Genomic DNA, 18,800 nt, shown 5'->3' on the forward strand with positions numbered 1-18,800 from the left:
CCTCCTGAAAAATGAGGACAAAAATAGTGCCTACTGCTGGGATTGTTATGAGGATTAAGTGGGTTCATGTACATGAAATGCCTAGAATAGGCCAGGCATGTGATTGGTGTTATAAGTGTACTTATTAAGTAAGGACCCATCCTAATTTGTTCATTCATTCTGTTTACTCATTCATCAAATATTCATGAAGAAACTACTCTTTGCCAGGCACTCTCCTGGCAATGTAGGTTCAATGCTGAACAAGAAATAGCCTCTTTCCCAAAGATGCTTGGGACATAGTGGAGGAGATGGGCAAGGAAGCAATGACCTTTCAGTACTGTGTGTTAGTCATGGAGATAGAGCTACCACGGGACGCTGAAGAGGATACAGGAAGGACCTGAACTGACTGGGGACAGGCCAGTGCAGACTTCCCAGAGAAGCTGATGTCTTGGCTGAGTGCTGAGTGGCCGCTTGACTCTGAGTTGGGTTGAAGGGAGTTGGGAGCAGATGGAGTGGCATGTGCAGAGACCTGATGGCAAGAATGACAGTGACCCTTCTAGCAGTGAGCACAGTCTAGCTGGGGAGTACGGGGTGAGAGGCAGGAAGTGGTGAGAGGCCAGAGCAGCAAGCAGAGGCAGGGTGATGGGGATTTGTGGCATTCGGGAACATTGGACATCAGCCTATGAGAAGTAACAGGAATTTCAGACTGAGTGCTGATGTGTCATCCGATTAGGGGTACAGAAGAATCCCCCTGGCAGGACTTGGGAAAATGGATTGGAGGGTGGAGTCCAGGCATGGGTGCTTAGAAGACATGTACCCTCATCAACACCAGTATCATGGTGGCCAACACTAAGCTGATGGCAAGAGGGATGGAGAGATGCAGTTCAAGTCTAGGAGACACTTAGTAGAAGCAGTGAATGTGGTAGTTTGATGAGCCTGGCTACTTTGCCTGGCCCACTGGCCTCTTTCTTTATTATACTCATGTGTTCCAGCCTTTGCCAATGTCTCCATTGTCACAGGCAAATATAAGAGAACTCAGTCAGCCTTGCAGGGGACCTTTGTTTTTCCTATAAGTTATGAATGATATCAGAAGTCTTTTGGGCTTATTCAGACCAGCATGCATTCAGAAACACTTTTTAAAAGCTATATCAGTAGAACTGAGAATTATATATAAAAAAAATCAAAACTAAACATTTTGCCCAGTCACCAATCCAGAGGGCTGGATGGACCAATGGTTGATGAGACCATTGTGTTTGGTGGTCAGGACATGGCTAGAGCAGAGATCAGGTCAGTGGAAAAAATAGCCACATGCATGTTTATGCTGCAAAGCCCTGTGTCCTCAGGGAAGTGGAGAACAGGGCTACCTTGAGTAAGAAGGGAAAGAGACTCTAGCTGGGAGGATCAGAGAAACTTTCATGGAAGAGGTGGCCACAAAGATGGATCTCTACATGTCTTTTCCTCCTTCACAAGTATCTTTAAAAACTTTATCAGGAAAAAAGCAAAACAAAATAAAGCTATCCTGCCAAGCAGCTCCCAAAATTGCGCACATACACTCATGCATGCGTGGGTCATGAAGGCTTAGCAGTGTGATGCAGGATGATACCATTACTGGCATAAGGCATACACCTGAGTCCAGGGTTATGGCAGCTGGCTTGGAAGGAATGGTTCCTTTCCTTCTTTTCTGCATCCCTCTATTTACTTCAGTTGCAAAATCATTGCCAGCTTCCTACCCTTGATGTCAGTAAGCACAAGGACCTTGAAGTTGAGAGATCTCTCTGTTCCGACTGCCATCCCTCCAAAGAGGGATGAGACTAGAGTCATTTTCCCAGTGATTGAGCTGGGCAGAGGCACTGGGAATGTTACTGAGGGCAGGAGAAAAGCCAGCACCACAGAGAACTCACCTACAGTGAATAGTTAGCTGCAGCATCATTTGAAGGCTGACACATTACTGTGTTGCAGTGCTGGTTGATACTAATTTGTGATTTTACTTGAGTGAATAAGGAAATTCATTGTCTTTACCATTTCAAAACTGGAATCAATTTGTGGTGCCTAATTGTACCCCGTGTTCAAAATGGTCTGACAGGTTCCACATACCCAAGAGTCTTTTGATATATAATTAACTTCTCAAAGGAATAATACCAGATAAAGTTCTGTAAATGCAAAAAAAAAAAAAAAAAGTGGCTTGTCAAAAGTCATAGACATACTCTCAGATTATAAAGGTCCTCTTTTTACCCTAGATATTATCTCCTAATGACTCAAGTGGTCTCTGAAATCTTTCTAGCAAATTGGCTTTGGAACATGGCACATTTCCATGCTAAAGAATTTGATGCAACTTTTTGAAACTTTGAAATTCATTCTGAATGCTGTCTTGCATCTAACCCTTGCCGAGGAAGCTCTGAAGAGCATTCTGTCTCAAAAGTGTTCTAACCTATTAGAGTAGCTGTCTCCCAGGCGCCCACATGCATTTTTATTTTATATGTAGCCTTCATGTACACTCTTCTTTCTTCTCTGTGGAGAGGCGGTCTTTTCTTAGCATCACTCTTGCACCTGAGTCAGCAGGTCTGAAGGTGCCTCTCTTCTGTCCCATCAGAGTCCCTGTCCCCTGTCCCTTTGCTAGCGCAGTAAGTTCTTCCCACCTCAGCCACTCAGCGTGATGTTCATGTTTATGACTAGCTTGCTATTACAAGACAGACTGGCTTTTTGAGAAGGAGAATTTAAATCCAACCTCTGTGTAGTAAGCCACATTTGACCTGCAAAAACGATGGTGGTGGGGCTGGCCACCTCCTTCCCACTCACAGTGTGTGTGACTCATTTCCAGTGACTCAGAGGACACTGTTTAAGATAAAGGTCATTCGGATTTTCAAAGTGGCCAGTTAATCGTTGTTTTAAAAAAACCCACCAGAGCTGTTATAGTCTTACAGCGATCAAAAGGATTTTGTAATCACACTAGGAGAGCATGTAGAACTTTTCATCTTCGAGACACTTAAAAACATTCATTAATAAGAGCACAGTGCCTTTTAGAAAAAGGGAAAAGCTTGTTGTCTCGGCATGCCCTTGTTGCCTCTCTCCCACCTTCTGACTGCCTTTATACACACCCTCATGGCCCTCTTTCCCTCTGGTGTATCTGGGCGTCTCATCTTCCCATGAACGCAAAGGATTTCAGCTCTGAATACAGATTCATCAGAATTTCTCTCCTGCCATAGTGCCTATGACATCCAACCATGTGTCTTATCTGAGCTGTGGTGGGGTCACACAACCAGAGGGTCACACTTTTGCTGGAAATCCTTTATCAGTGATACCATCGGGTACTACCAGGCTTCTCTGAGACCTTGAGTTGAATATTGGTTATTGGGCATCGTGTAAATATGATATTGTATGTTAGACATATGTGGCATGATCCTTAGCTTACCGTACTCACACAGTATTGTACTTGTTCTTAACCTAAAGCTGATTCTTGCACCCCTGGCCATCAAGGTTAGTTTCAAGCCAGCGCCAGTGAGTTGGCTGTTAACAGAGACATGAATGGCTGGTGGGATTTGGCTTCCAAGGCGGCTCTGCCACCATTAACACGCTGGCTACTTGAAGTGCTATCAGCGATTGCCCTGAGTTAGTGAGTTATGAGAAGGGACCAGCTAAGGGAGGCAGTGCAGAGGGTGGTGAAGACTGGAGGCTCAGAAAGCAGGCAGAGTTGGGAAGGAATCAGACTCCAGTGCCTGCTAGCCATGCCACTGTGTGACCGACATCCCTGGGCTCTGCGTCTTTCCCGTCTGTGAAGAATTACTCCTCTCTTGGTGTTGTGAGAATTGCAGGAGATACACGCGCAGCACTTAGCACCGTGCCTGGCACAAGAAATGCCCTCTTCAAGAAGAATGATAGGGAGTTGAGGGGGAAGCTAGCCAGCAGAAAAAAAACAAATTTGCTTTTTTTTTTAAAGCAGTCACTTGGAAAGCAGAACAGATTGGTTGCTACATTTTATAAATTCCTTGCTGGAGAAACAATGAGCTTAGAAAACTGAAAACAGTAACTGCTTCAAAATACTTGCCCTTTGGGAAAGATAGCAGAATGTCGGGTGGCGATCCCTGGGTTGTAGTAGCGAGGGCAATCTTTTTTCCATTTCTTGCACTTTTCATTATTTTTCAAATTTTCTAAAATGAGCAGTTGTTACATGTATAACCGGGGTGGGAGGGGATCTTAAAAAACTGTAAACACTTAAACCGTTTAGACCATAGCCAGTAGGGCAGAGGCTGATACCACTGAGACTCCCTTTCCCTACGGCCATCTCCTCTGGGGCAGGACATGCTGTGACAGTCAGAGACCTTGATTTGCAAATTCTAGGGGAAGAGACCATCAGTCTGTCGCAGGCCCATCTGGCCACCTGGCCTTGGGACCGCGTCCTTGTTTGAGACCCTTCCCTTTGACTTTGAGAAGAATGAGCCCCCGAGCCAAGCTGAACTGCCTCTTTAAAGGACTAGAAGTATTAATAAACAGCTGTAATGTTAAGAACCATTTCACCCCATGAACGGCGTCTCTAGGGATGAGCATGCTGACATGCATTGCCCTATTTCATCAGTCGGGGCAACAGCAGCACTTACTAGCGCTGTCTGGGTGGCAGGTTGCCCCAGCCCTGTTTGTCAGGATGTCTGCTGCGCTCAACCATTTCTGTGCCCATTTGCTCCTGTGGCAGCCCTGTGAGCTGAGTGCTCTTATCTCCATCCTGCAGAGGAGCAAGGCAGGCTCAGAGAAGTACAGGTTAGCCCTGGGCACACAGCTTGTAGGTGTAGAGACCAGATTTGAACCAGAGTTTCCCTTTGGGGCCCTGGCTTTTCCCTGCTCTCCTTACTGGCCTGGTGAACGGTGATCTGCAATTGGAGGGCGGAAGATGATCCTTCTCAAACAGCTTCTCCATGCTTTCCCAAGGCTCACCTGGGCCTTGCTCAAGGCCTGATAAATAATCGGTGTCCAACAGTATTTTTGGATATGCGTATGGACAAGTGATTGAATGAAAGAGTGAAGGAATGAAGAGCCCAGTGGCCATTAGGTCCTCCTCTTTTGTACATGGAGGAAAGAAGATGTGCCTCCCTTCCTTCTCCTGAAATGGCCACTTCAGCCTCTGAGACAAGAGGAGACTCAGGGCCTCGGAGGAGGTAGTGAAGGTATTCACCAGCTGAGGACCGTGACTGCCTCCCAAGAGAAACATCTGCCCAGACAAAGGCTGGCTCCCAGCCCCTGGCCACACCCCTTCTCCAGATGGCATTGGCTTTGGGCAAGGCCTCTTCCTCTCCAGTTGTGGGCCTCCCACCCCCAACTCCTTCCTTCCTGTTGGCAGCATGGAACAGCACGTACTGTTTATCAATTATTAGCACACATAATATTTGTTTCACAGAGGCTGCATGGATGTGTGTAGCTGACTTCCTTTAGTCCTTCCCAAAGGAACACAGAGAAAGCAAAGGCATTTTTGTTCTGTTCAAACCCACATGAACATGGCCATCACCTTAGCCCATCCCATTCTGCTTCCACAATCAGTCTGTAGGTAACACAAAGGGGCACTCACATCCAGACAATTAAACACTGCCAGAAAGGTTTTGGCACTTACGGCAGACCCCCGATGGTTCCGCTGGCTCCTCAGATAGGTGCCCTTCTTGCCCCATCCTCCTAGGCCACAGGCTGGTTTGTGTGTTCACCACATCTGGCCTTTATTTGAAACTCCACCTCAAAGTATTTCATAGCACAGAATATCTTTCCTTATTAAATTCTCCCCCACATATTTTTTTCATAAAACAGGCACCAAAAACTACAAACCTACCCGTGGCTCTCAAAGTATCTGTTTATAAACCTTTGGAAACCGTTTGCAATTCGTTAATCATATTTTCAAAGGAAGTTACAGTTTATAGATACACTAACAAATGCCATATCCGATGCCTCAGCCCCAGTAACGAGATCCTCACGAAGGGAAAGAGGGAGTGGGGCTGGGGGACCTGGGATTCTTCCCAGGCCAGATCCCAGGGGAGAGGGGCGATCTGGCCTGGGAGTCAGAGATTCGAGGGTTTAGTTCTTTTTCTGTCACTCTCTGACACTGTGGCCACACCTATGTCCTCCCAGGGGAAAGCAGGTACAGAGGGTAAGCCATGCTCAAACACAGTGGACTATCTTGATTAGCAGTGAGATATTTTGCAAATCACGTGTTTCTAAATAATCATTAAAGTACCAGAGTTTGTGAATACTTCATTTAAAATGTACTTTAAAAATGGTTCATTTAAAAAGAAAAAGTAAAGATACTAAATATATACAAGTTGGAACTCTGATGAATACTTACACTTGAAACCCAAGCCAGCTTTAAAAAATCTTTAAAAAAGGGAAGGTGGGTAATCTGGAGAGAATGTGTTGGTACGTGAAACACCCAAAGGTATAAAGACTTCAGGCACAGCTTGATCCAGGCACACACACCGTGCTTTCAGGACTCTCTTCATGTACTCTCTCTGCCTCCTCTGCACTGGTTTCATTCTCAGGAAGGCTCTCTCCAAGTAGTGGCAGAGATGGCCACGAGGAGCTCAAGTTCACATCCTCCTGCCTTAGTGATGCTAATAGATGGAGAGCTAGTTTTTCTGGATAAATCCAGGAAAGCATACCAGACTGAGTCTCATGTGGGTTGGTATGAGTTACATCCCCAATCCTGAACCAATCACTGTGTCCTGGAGAGTTGTGTGTGTCCCTCACATACTCAGCTCACTGGCTTCCTTCTGAACCAGGATGGTCTTGCCTTCGCTAGAACTATATTTACTGAGTGTGGAGTCCAAGGGGATTCCCTGTGGGAAAGCCAAGGTGATTACCCCGGAAAATGTGGGGGTTAGGTGGTGGTGGTCCACAGCCCAGGTGTCTTCCGAGTGGAGGTCTAGTCTCTAGCCATCTAGTAAGTTTTCTTAATGGGAGAAAAGATTAGGTGGATTTAGGGTCATCATGCTGGAGTTTACTCATTGTCCTTGACCTGTTTTATCTATGCAACAGCCTACTGAGTTTTTCTTTTCTTACTCAGAGTAGTCACTCTGGGACACTACTGTTTATATTTTAAAGGAGCTCACTCATTAATAAAGACCCAAATAGAAAGTATTTCATACCTATTTCACTGGTTAAGCAGACATCGTAGAGGGGCATTCCTAAAGTAGAGTTCCAGAGGGGGTGTCCCCAGTCCCATCTGTTTCTTTCAATGTAGTTAAATTAGAGACTTACTGGAATATGGTGACTTACAGACCGGTATGCTGGGAAATCTTCCTTCCCCTCACTCTGTAATCTCTGCCAGTTTCTTGAATACCAGTAGTGCAGTGTACTGAATTTCTTGAGTGGTTATTACCAACAATGAAGGAAGATACCTAGGAATGGCCAAAAGTCAAGGAATCTATGTCTGTGGATTCCACTTTTGCCACGTGTCGTCTAAAAGGACTTGGGTTCTTTAGCACAGTTATGAAGTTTTCTCCAGGAGAGTCTTGAGTCCCAACCTGATGTTTACTACACAAGTATCTTACATACCAAGAGGAGGCATATGAGTGTGATGGTCTGGCACCATCATCTTCAGCAAACATTTTCTGCCTCCCTATGGCTTGTGCAACAGTGACCCAACAAATTATTAAATGGTCTCCTTCATGTCGAGGAAATGACATAGTAGCCAGTTGTATACAATGAGCCTGTGTCTTCATCAAGAAGCTTATGACTTTTTCAGGACTCACATTAGCTACATGCATATTAAGGTTTTATTCCATGCTGTGCCAGGGATGGGCTTGCCATTTTACATATAGTACCTAGTTAATTGTCTCAACCTACCTTGGCTATGGAGGTATTTCTCAATTTTGCCATTGAGAAAAAGGAAGCTTGGAGCAGCTGGGTGCCTTGCTCAGTGTCACATGCCCAGTAAGTGGCAGAACCACTGTGCTCTCCTCTTCTAACAAAGACAGGGGGACACCTTCTCTGAGGATGAAGGGCCTTGGGGGTCTTTTTGAATTTCTTTAGCAGCAGTTGAAATGACTTGAGGCTTAGCCATGAAAATTTGGTCAGGGGCTGTGGGTAGGTAGGGGTGTCCTCCTCCATACTGGCTCTGTGATCTTATTTAACTTGCTATTTAGTTTGATATTTAACTTGCCACAGGCATCATGGGCAATAAATTGACTGTAGATAGGCAGAATTAAGAGTGATAAACCACAAAGAAGTCCTTGGGAAAGAATGAAGCACCGTTTAATTGACTTTACTTATCTCCTTAGGACCTTGTGCTTGCTAGGTGTCCAATAAATGTATGTTGAATAAGTGAATAAAGGAGGATTTTGAAGTGACCAATGGAAGAACTTCCTCCAAAAGACAGTATATACCTAGCACTAGGCTACCCAAGAAACTGTGAAAGTTCTGCCTTTAATGGTCAGAAGCTGGGCCATAGGAACTTCTGGGGTGCCTAGTGGCTCCCAGGAATGTTTTTTACCAATATAGGACTTGGGGGGCATTAGCACAGATAACAGAGGCCCAAGAATGTCCAACTCTAGCTCCTTGGGGGACAAGTGGGCTTCCCAGCATCGTGTGCCCCTCCCCCCTCACACCTCCTCACCTTGAGAAGAGGGTGACAGCCCTGCTGACCTCTTTCCTGTCACACAGGCTCAGCCCCAGCCTGACTCTCTTGAGGACCACAGCTTCTATGCACAGTGAACTTTCCATAACAGGATCCAACTGTGAATCCGCTATCGTTTACAGTGGCTTCTGAGGGAACCACTTCGCTTCCCCTTCATCTGGAGTGGATCTGATGTCATAAAACTGACCGTGACAGTCTGTTAATTGGAAACCTGAGAGAAGGGAGTGGAAGGGCAGTGGACCAAGGTGGTCAGAGCCCAGTGCCCCTTCGAGGCAAGGCAGCCTTCCTGGGTGGTGAGGGTGGGTGCTCTCCAAGGATATCTCAGGGTTCCTGAAATGCAGCCCTGAGGGAAGACAAGACGGCAGGAAAACCACTGGGCCCTGTTTGGCCTCACAGTGATGGGAGATCTACCCTGTCTGGCCACTCTCTGGGGGCCGGTTTGGACCTGTTTGGTTCAGTACACCAGCAGTGATTTTCTCTTCCACACCATGTGCCTTCAGCACCTGTCTCCATGGTAGCCGAGCAGTGTCCAAAATGGTAACCTGTGGTTTGCGGTTCTTAAAACACCTAGAGTGATGCTGCGTCTCACTTAGAATCCTACGAATTAAGTCAGAAGATGACTAATTTAGAAATAAAAGGAAAAGAGAAAAAACCTATACATACACATGTATTTTTTCCAATATGCCGTCAGCCGTATCCTATGAACTGGCAAAGGGGTTGCTTATCCTGAGCCTGCAGCAGAGGGCAGACTTTCCTACATTATAAACACAGCATTAAAGGCCCTAGATACAGGAACATCCAGACGCAGGACTGTCCAGTTGATAAAATGTAGGCTTGCCAGGTGACTAACACCAGTGATTTAGGGGGAAAAAAACTAAAACTTTCTCTGTTATTAATGCACTCATCAGCTTTTCCAGAGAAATGCCCTAATGGCCATTAAATCTGGTAGTGAGTCCCAATACCCACATGTACTCCAGGTAAAATAGCTGTGCTTAGCTCAGCACTGCTGTGGCCAGTGTGATAGCAAGTAGAAGATTCTGTGTGTCTGCGAAATGTTACCAGGATGTTGAGCCCAAATGTGGAGATCAGTACTTTTGTTTCCATGGAGTATGAGGTAGGTATGAGGCAGGAGGTAGGGATGGGAGAAGTATAAAACACAGAGGGATATAACTAGATTTTTTGTAAACTATGTAAGATGCCCTTTCCTGTGTCTTGAAGGGGTGGGCTTTAAAAGTGTTGGAGTCGAGGAGGAAGGTTGCATTGCACACATAGGATGTCCAAGGAGGGGAAAGGTTTGGCTCTGCATCTGGCATGTTTAGAGGTGAGGAGTCCGCTAGGTAAGTTCATAGGGAGAAAAGAATTGGCTTGTGTACTCCCCCTAGCTGGGAGCAAATGTTTACAGGTGACTGGGCTTGGTTTTCCTGCCACAGAAACCCCAGGACCGCCCCCGCTGCTGGGCTTCTCACTAGGACCCTCCACTCACAGTCCTCAGGCATGAACCAGGACTTCGGATGATGAAGGTTGCCCTGGCCAGTGAGCTCACGGAAATGTTTTCTTTGTTTGTCATTGTTTTCTTTCTCTTCCCCTCCTGCCAGTATGAAGAAGGGAAAAAGCGGAGGAAACCTAACTACAGTAGTGTTGACCTTTCGGAGGTGGAGTGGGAGGACCGCGATGATGTGGTAAGTGATTTGTTTTCAAGCCTGGTGAGAAGGGAGCTCCACTGTACCCTCCTCTGTACCTGGAGGCTGCCTGGGAGCCAGCCGAGAGTCCCACCAGAGGGACACCTGGCCACCAGAGGGTCGCGGAGACCACGGGCCCTTGTACCCGTTTGGAGTTTTGTAATGCTCCCACCCGTAGGTCCACTTGCAAATGGGCCAGCCACCCTGGCTTCTTTGTGCAGTCTGCTAAAACCATCCCTTTCTAGGCTCTAGTCTCTTCTGCACCCGATTAATCCAGACTCCTCCTCAGCGCCATTAATGGGATCTGTCTCCCTCAGGGGAGCTTGGCCAGAGCCTCGCCGGGCAGCTGCACAGTCAGGGCCAGAACTCACCTGTCAGGGTTTCAGCCCAGGGCTTGGCAGAGCCGCTCTCCTCCTGCTTGGTTGGCCACCCTGTTTCCAGGGCTGCCCCAGCCTTTCCCCTTTCCAGGCCACACTGCAGTAACACGTGCTTGTTTCCTACACAGATTCAGCCTGTGGGACTGTATCAAAGGCTTTCCTTATGCCCACGACTAGGCCCCGTCAGTCTTCTTGTCCCTTCCTCAATAAATCAGATTTGTTAGACATGCCACCTTTTGTGAATGCAGGCAGACTGTCCTTAATTAAATCCTAACTTCCCAGGTGTTCCTATCTGGACACTTGCTCTTCCCTTTCTCTATGGATTCTTCGTGCTCAGGCTATGTTTCTCTGCCTGCATCTCCCTGATTTGTCTGGAGTCCTTTCTTGAGCTTCATCATTGAGTCAGCAGTGTTTCTATCCCTCCCTCTGTCTTGCTTTCCAAAGGGATGTTGAGGGGAACCATTTGAAACCTGCAGGCTAGGTTCTTGTGCTTTCAGAAATATGTCTGGCATCACAGTCCTCTTGCTGCTTGCTTTTCCTCTCTTCACATCCTCTGCAACCTGGATGTCTCAGCTAGCATAAATCTCTGAGTTTTTTCCTTGCCTATAAAATGCAAGAGTCATATCTGTTTTAGAAATTTAACCTATTTCCTTCTTCATCTGGACTCAGTCTTTTTTAAACCCCATTCAGATAGAGTAACTTTGCTGTTTGATAAAAAGTTACTTCCTCATCCATTCTCTTTTCCTAGGTGCCGGTGACCTGACGTTGTGTCAGCTCAGTGACCTGGTAGAGTTTTATATCTTCTTGATCTTTAAACATTGTCATCAGGATTCACGTCTGGGTCTTTTAATTGTACTGCACCTAATGTACATGTCCTACCCTTTCAACCTGCTTCTACCAAGAAGCAAGCTAGCACAGTCCTGAGGAACGCAGTTCAGGTATTAGCCTGCCTGGGTTCAGACCCCACCTCTGCTATTTGCTGGCTGTTGGTCTCAGGCAAGCAATTATCTTCTCTACATCTCAATTTTGGTTTATGTCCTTTTTTTTTTTCCTCAGTAAAATGAGTATGATGGCAATATTACCTACCTCCCAGAGCTGTTGTGAATACTAAGTGTGTTACTGTAGTGAAAAGTGTCAACATCAACATCGTTGCATGGACACAGTGAGCACTCTGAGTGGTAACTGTTATTAGTATTATTCTCAGCATCATCAACCCTCATTCTCATTAATGAATGTCAGTTGCTAAACTGTATCATGAAACTTTAAAGGGTGCATTCCATTGTTTTCCTTTCTCTTTCCTCTTCACTTTATCAGCTGCTTTATTTTGACTTCACAGGATCCTTTTGTTTTCTTTCCCAGAACGTTTGAACCCTGTCATCAACATGCTTCCCCATCCTTTCATCTTTTACATTTTAATTGACATGGGAGGCAAGCTTGATGCTCGTTCATACTTGGGAGTCCCTGCATCCAGGAAGCAGGCCCTCTGCTAGCTAACACTAGGCTGGCGCTCGCACTTCTCCTTTGCAGGTTACTTGAAGGGATTTATTGCTTGGCTCATCTGTACCCCAGGTGTCTAGTCATTATCACCTGTGCCCAAGTTAATTTTCCATGCGCTGATATCTCCTTTTACTAACAACAATTTGACAAATGCTTTCTGTTTCCTTGCTCTTTTCTTCCTTTGTCATCGGATTCTCAGCCTGTGCCACGTTCTTTACCTTCATCTGATTCCCAGGACTGAGTTCTGAGTGTCTACCTTCAGAGTTCCCACACCTCCAGAAAGTTCATTGCTCTTATTCTTCAGTTGGCCTTTGGTTGTCTCTTTTGTTTGGGTCTCTTGTCTCCTTGGAAATAAGGTACATTTGAGATAGGAATTCCTTCACTACCAACGTGCTTGATTGGGAAAACCCAAGTCACCATTTCTCTCCTAGGAATTTGCACTCGCTTGATTAGAGAATTCTGGAACCTATACAAAGCATCTCTGTGAAGGCTACACAAGATCCCACATGCCCATGTGTCCACCAGTGAGGTTTGCATGTAAGTAGCAGAGGGCAGACTTTAGGTCAAGATCTGCAAAAGACCAGACAAGCAGAGCCCACTGAGGAAGAAGCAGCATGAGTCTGCCCAGCTGCAGAGAAGTTCTTGGAAGAAGCATCCTACTCCTCTTGGCAGCTAGAATCTTGTTGAATTTAATGACCACATTTATAACACAGACCCTGTGTACTTCCAAAAAAGATATGAGGTCATATCTGTGTCAAACAAACTGGAGTTTGAATCCTAATATTTTGAGCTATTGAAAGGGGTCTGACATTAAAGAAAAGGGAGGAGGAGGATGATGATGCTGGTGAGGATGATGATACAGGACAGGTAACATCTGTTGAATGCTCAGGGAATACCAGGCACTCTTCTGCATATTAGCTCATCTAGTTCCCACTACAACTTTATGAGACAGTCTGTGCTGTCATTAGTTCCATTTTGCAGGAAGAGAATCTGAGGCACAGAGCGGGTAAGTGATTTGGTCAAGATCATAAACCTCTGGCCCCAGAGTCCATTTCTGAACTCCAGGGCTATCCTGCCTCAATGTTCAATAAGTGTAATCTATTTCCATTATAACTGAAGAAAAGGGAAAGACTAGACTAATCATCTAAGCATCTGCCTCCAGAAAGCATTAGTGACCCTGGCCTCGGACCCTCCCAGGTCCTGATGCTGATTGTTCTGTGCTACTGGGAGTTGGGGGTGGGGTGGCACTGAGGCATGGAGAAGCTTACCTAATCTCTGACTTGCCTGGGGAATGTGAGAGGGGAAGGTCCCAAATGGCTTTAGGCAGGCACCAGAAAGAGGAAAAATGAAAACCATGTCAAAGATAAATCGAGCCGTTCTTAAGAGTTAGAAAGTAGACTTAATTAGGACCAGCTCTCCCCATCCAAAACCACAAAAGTTAAAATGGGAAAATATTTCCAGAAATGCCCATTATGTGTTGTTAAAAAATATCTAGAGTAAAATATATGTTTTATTTTATACATGCCTCCAGCTAAAAATTATGCTCTTACTCTCTCTCACAGAAGATGAGAATATGAACCCAAATCTAGACAGCCCCACATCAAATTTAGGTTGCTTGCAAGCACTGTAGTTCTCTGTCAGCCAGATCTTATTCAAGCTCCTCAAAGGAGAAAAAGAGGGGAAAAAATTAAAAAATAAAAATAAGAAAATAAAAACAAGCCGTGGGACTGGGAAAGAGCCTTTCCTGACAGGCTGTGGCATGTCAGCATTTGCTCCTATTTCATTAAATGGCTTTCCCGTCGTCTCCTATTGGTGCCCATGACGGCACATCTTTCATCACTGTGTCTGCTGTCCTTCTCTGAACTCACGGAAGGGCCACAAGTAATTAGCAGAGATCAGCCAGGGGTGGGGGAAGGGAGGGAGGCTCACCGTTCCCAGATGGGACCTCCAAAAATCAGATACAGGGTTGCCCTGTTCACTGCCCATCGGCCTCAGCCAGGCCTTTCATTGGCCCAGATTTCTCAGAGTGTTTGAAGATGATTCATGCTGTGAAAAACTTAATCCCTGTCTTCCAAATGGTTGGCTTTTTAAAAAAACAAAACAAAACAAAAAAACTACTGTGTAGGAAAATATCTTTAACTTGATTATGTTTTGAAAAATGATTTCTACATGACAGACCAATACCCTTTTTGAAAAAGCAACTCGTCCCCCTTCTTTTTTTTTTTTTCCCCTTGCTGCTTGAGTGTTTTAGCATTTGCTGGGGGTCCGTTCTCTGACTCTCAGGATTTGTCAACATTGCAGAGGCTTTTTTGGTCATTGTTGCCCAGAGGTTTACACGAGCACCCCAAATTGAAGTTGATGGTCATTTATTTATTGTTGTTAACCTCTCTCCCCCTGTACAAGAGCAGTTGGGTGTTTATTCTTCTGAAGCCCCATTTCAGAGGGCTGAGTGTAGTATGCAGACTTACTGCAAAAGTACCCCAAGAGTCAATGGGGAAACAGCCCAGCTCTCTCATACTCAAGCCACCAAATGTGCTCCCAAGCTGGAGGGTGGAAGGTGTCCAAGACAGTATGGTAACCCTGGGAAGAACTAACTCCGATTTTCTTTTATTGTTTCAGTTAAGAAATGCCATGGTGAATAGAAAGACCGGGAAGTTTTCCATGGAGGTGAAGAAGACAGTGGACAAAGGGGTACATTTTTCTCAAACATTCTTGCCGCTTAATTTAAAACAAACCACTGTGAAAAATTAGCTTTGAAAGTTCTATCTGGAGTAAATATCTTTCACTGAGATCATTTTTCTCTTGTCTTTACTTATCTCAAACAAGATTCATGTAGTACTGTTAACCTGATCATAGTGTGTCCATTTATTTTTATTTATTTCTGAAAACTTCACCTAGCAGACTAACCATGTTTTCTTTTCTCTACGACTTTTTTTTTTCAATCTAGAAACGGGTTTTGGTGATGACAAATGACTACTATTATACAGACATCAAGGGTACTCCTTTCAGGTAGAGCTGACCATAATACGTGGACATTCCATCAGACCCATCAGTTGTGTTTGTACAAAACCTGCTGACGCTTTCAGAGCTCATCATCTGAAGATAACCAAACACCCTGCCGAAAGGCCGGAAAGAGTGAGGAAGGGGCTTTTCCCAGGCTGCTTTTGCTTTTGTTTTCCAGAAGGGGGAAGATGGTTCAGGCTCACCTAGGAGAACTCACTCAATTTGTCATGGCTTTGCATCTCATTATCAAGCAAATAAGCTTCTGGGGTTCTAACTAAGGGCAGATAGATAAATTCAGAGGGTTACCAGGGTCCTTAACCATCTAACTTGCTGCCTTTTATTTCCATGATCCTTCACACTTGGAGGTAGCATATTCATCCCTACATGTTGTGCTTCCGTTTTAATTTCTCTGAACTGTTCTGTGCTTGTCTGCCTTTGAATCCTGTTATTTCTCTTTGTAACAATCCTGAAAAATGCATTTGCCCCCTTGCCTGCTTTCAGAAGTGTATGTGGCATTCTAAAGTTTCCTGCTATTAACTTAGTGTGATAACACTTTTTGTAAAAAGTTATTTTGGTAGGGCTTCTTTGTGTTCCTGAACTGGTGCCTTGCAGAGCTAAAGAGAGAAAGAATTTACTAACTTAGATTAATCTTTAAAAAAAAAAATGTGGCGTTGTTGTTGTATACGGCCAGGGATCATGGGTGGATTCCATTTGGAGCCAGAGCAGTTGATGGAACACATGACTGCTAAGTGGGTTTACCAAATGAAGAGACTGTGTTATCAAAACATACTCTCTGACTTTAGGCAATGAAGGAAGGAGCTTAAATCAAGACTTTGAGAGTGTGAGAGTGTGAAAAATCTATCAGGCAAGGGAGAAGGTTGGGCAGAGAAGCCCACGATACAGTCATGTGGCTACGTTCAAGTGGCAGTAGAAGTGTTCATTTTTGCCATTGAGAAGGGGTTAATTTTCCCTCGTCCCAAACTCTACAGTCTGGAAAGAGCCGTGTGTGGCTGAATGTAGGGCAGGGGTGCATAAGGTGGTAGTGAAGAGCAGGACACGTAGCACTTGCAAGAGCATCCAAAAGAAGGGCTTGCTAGAAGGGCTTGTAGGAGCTGCCACACTTCTTTAAACACACGCAGGAGCCACCCATTGCTGTTGCACTTCCAATCAGAAATTACACTGAAGCGGCTGATTGAATCTAAGAAACACCAACACCAACTATAATCAGTGGGGTTTTGAAAGTAAACTTGAAAAACATTGTTTACAGAACATGAAATGGAAATGTGAAAACGGAAAATAAAGTTCACCTGCAAGTCTGTTCCAGTCAGTGTCATGGATTTCAAGGTCTGCTTTGTTTCTCTGCACAGTTTAGGTGTGGCGCTCTCTAGAGGCCATGGGAAATATTTCTTCCGAGGGAATGTAACCATTGAAGAAGGTAAGATGCTGCCTTCATCCATCTTATCCTTTTGTGTGGGAAGAAAGCCCTGAAGCCAGCTGTTGGGTTAGCTGAAGAATTTGCTCATCTATCCAACCCTTATTCCAATCCCTGGACATGTGACTCAACCATTTACCCACGTGCTGTTAACCTTGCTCTCCGAGACTGATTCAGAATGGTGGGACTCCCAACTAGTGATGGCCTTCCGTGATTTCATTTATGTTCTGCTTTCATCCACAAAGTTGTTGAGGCAACTCATAAGAATCATCCATCCACCAACTGTATTCTTCTCATACATAAAAATTAGTACCAAGAAAAATACGAATTAGTATAAAAACTCAAGCCCAGGAAAAGAAAAAGAAAAGAAAGCTGTGCGAGCCTTAAGTCTTCTACATAGTTGAGCCACAAATTTCACTTGCGCTTCAAGGCAGCTTGGGTCCAAGGGAAATGTGATCATTCAAATGATTTAGTAAGTCAGAAACCCGCACCCCCTGCAGTGGAAGCGTGGAGTCTTAACCACTGGACTGCCAGGGACGTCCCTCTTCTCGTCTTCATAAAGCACCAGTGCACTGGAAACTCCCAGTAAATGGTAGCTGTTGTTACAGCCCTTTAAACTTGAAAACTGCTCTCACCCCCATACTGTCCTTTTCATCTCCCAACAAGCTAGTAGCTCAGAGAAGTTATCTTTCCCAGTATCACCAGCTCACAGGGAGGAGTGGGTCTGGCCTCTGAAAGGCTTCACTCCCAGAGTGGCCTTGAGTAAGTCACTTGCCCAACCTAGGTGTTCTGTTTTGCATCTTGACAGAGAAGGAGTTGGACCAGACCAGTGCTCTTTGTGGGTATCCTCAGGGAGTGTGGCCAAGAGTGGGAAGGTCAGTTACAAGCTGGGTTTTAATGGGTTAAAGCTGGTTACAAATGAGTTTGGTGAACTTCCAGAAGCTAGACCACCTTGTGGCTCACTCCGATGATGCAGTGGAGAATGAAGAAGGAGATTGGAAGTCCCTGAGATGCCAGGTTTCATAGATGGCCTTCTGGTCTACTCCTGAGTGTCCCTGCATTGTTTCATGGGTTTTGGGTTTTGTCTCCCAACTGATTGTGAGATCTTAAGGAACAGGAAGGAGAGTGAAGAGATCATCTTGACCAGGGCAGAACCCAGAGTATGCCCACTGCAGAGATATTCAATCATGTGCTCCCTCTTCCTAGAAACAGGCAAGGAAAAACAGGCAACTTTGTGATTTGGGCAAGATACTCAACAGGATGTATTCTCAGGGATCTTTTTTTTTTTTTTTTTTAACTTCTTTAATTTTCTGGCTCCATGAGCCATGTGTGGCTCTGTGGATGTCACTGCTCGTGAAGACAGAAAATTCACATCTAAGCCATCTGAGGTCAAGATGAGGAAATAGCTCATGATCAGAACAGTAAAAGGAGAGATTGTTAATGGATTATTTGCCTCTCTTGTGTTCATTCCCTTAGTCAATGGACCTGACCCTCCATCTTCTCTCTCTCTCTCTCTCTCTCTCTCTCTCTCTCTCTCTCTCTCTCACACACACACACACACACACACACACACAGTTGTTTTGCATTGTTTTTTGGATCACTTCTTCATTTCTTTAGTCACTATCATCTTCTGTTAGGCTAAGAGCTCACACAGAGAGAATTTTAGAGCCAACTGCAACCATCCTGCAAGAAATTAGTTTGAATCCTAGGCAAGGGGAAGAGTGTCTGGTTATCCACACAAATGAGGTCAGATCTTCCTCTCTCTGTTGGTCCTCTGTAAATAAGAGGGCTTCCAATCCTGCCAGCTTTGCTGAGTTACAGAGCCTGAGAAAACTGCTTCCCCTGGGCTAACTAGTAGAGGGGCTTGTCATCCATAAAGGCCACGGCTTGATTACCATTCTGCTCTGTTCTTAAAGAGGGCAGGAGTTTCTTGGGGATGGTGACCGCTTCTGAAGGTTGTCCCGTAAAGAATGATCTCCCATAGAATGTAGGAATTTTCAACCTGCCTTGACAATGGCAGGTATTACCAAGGTGGCGAACAGGCTGATTTTGCTCACAATGTAAGGAGTTGCTACTGAGGTTAAAGGTATGGGCTGTAGTTCTACCTGCTGAAGTCGTTTCTCTTCTGAATCTCCTTGACACTTTATCTTTATGTATATGTAGTACACAGTACTTGTTCAATAAATTAGAGCTTATGTCATTATTGTCAGCATTATCAATCAAACAGTAGG

At 45.1% G+C, this 18,800-nt stretch overlaps 1 protein-coding gene across 6 annotated transcripts in view; it reads left to right on the forward strand.

Moving 5' to 3' along the window:
* The window catches only part of CACNA2D3 (calcium voltage-gated channel auxiliary subunit alpha2delta 3), a 785,949-nt gene that overhangs the window by 606,088 nt on the left and 161,061 nt on the right, over window positions 1-18,800 (forward strand). For all 6 annotated transcript variants that reach the window (XM_067754783.1, XM_067754785.1, XM_067754784.1 and 3 more), the window contains 4 exons: window positions 10,177-10,260; window positions 14,754-14,825; window positions 15,082-15,143; window positions 16,505-16,572. In XM_067754783.1, coding sequence (XP_067610884.1) covers window positions 10,177-10,260; window positions 14,754-14,825; window positions 15,082-15,143; window positions 16,505-16,572 — 286 coding nt within the window. The remainder of the gene's footprint in view (window positions 1-10,176; window positions 10,261-14,753; window positions 14,826-15,081; window positions 15,144-16,504; window positions 16,573-18,800) is intronic.

Source organism: Pseudorca crassidens, chromosome 10 (genome assembly GCF_039906515.1).
Source record: "Pseudorca crassidens isolate mPseCra1 chromosome 10, mPseCra1.hap1, whole genome shotgun sequence".
NCBI lineage: Eukaryota > Metazoa > Chordata > Mammalia > Artiodactyla > Delphinidae > Pseudorca > Pseudorca crassidens.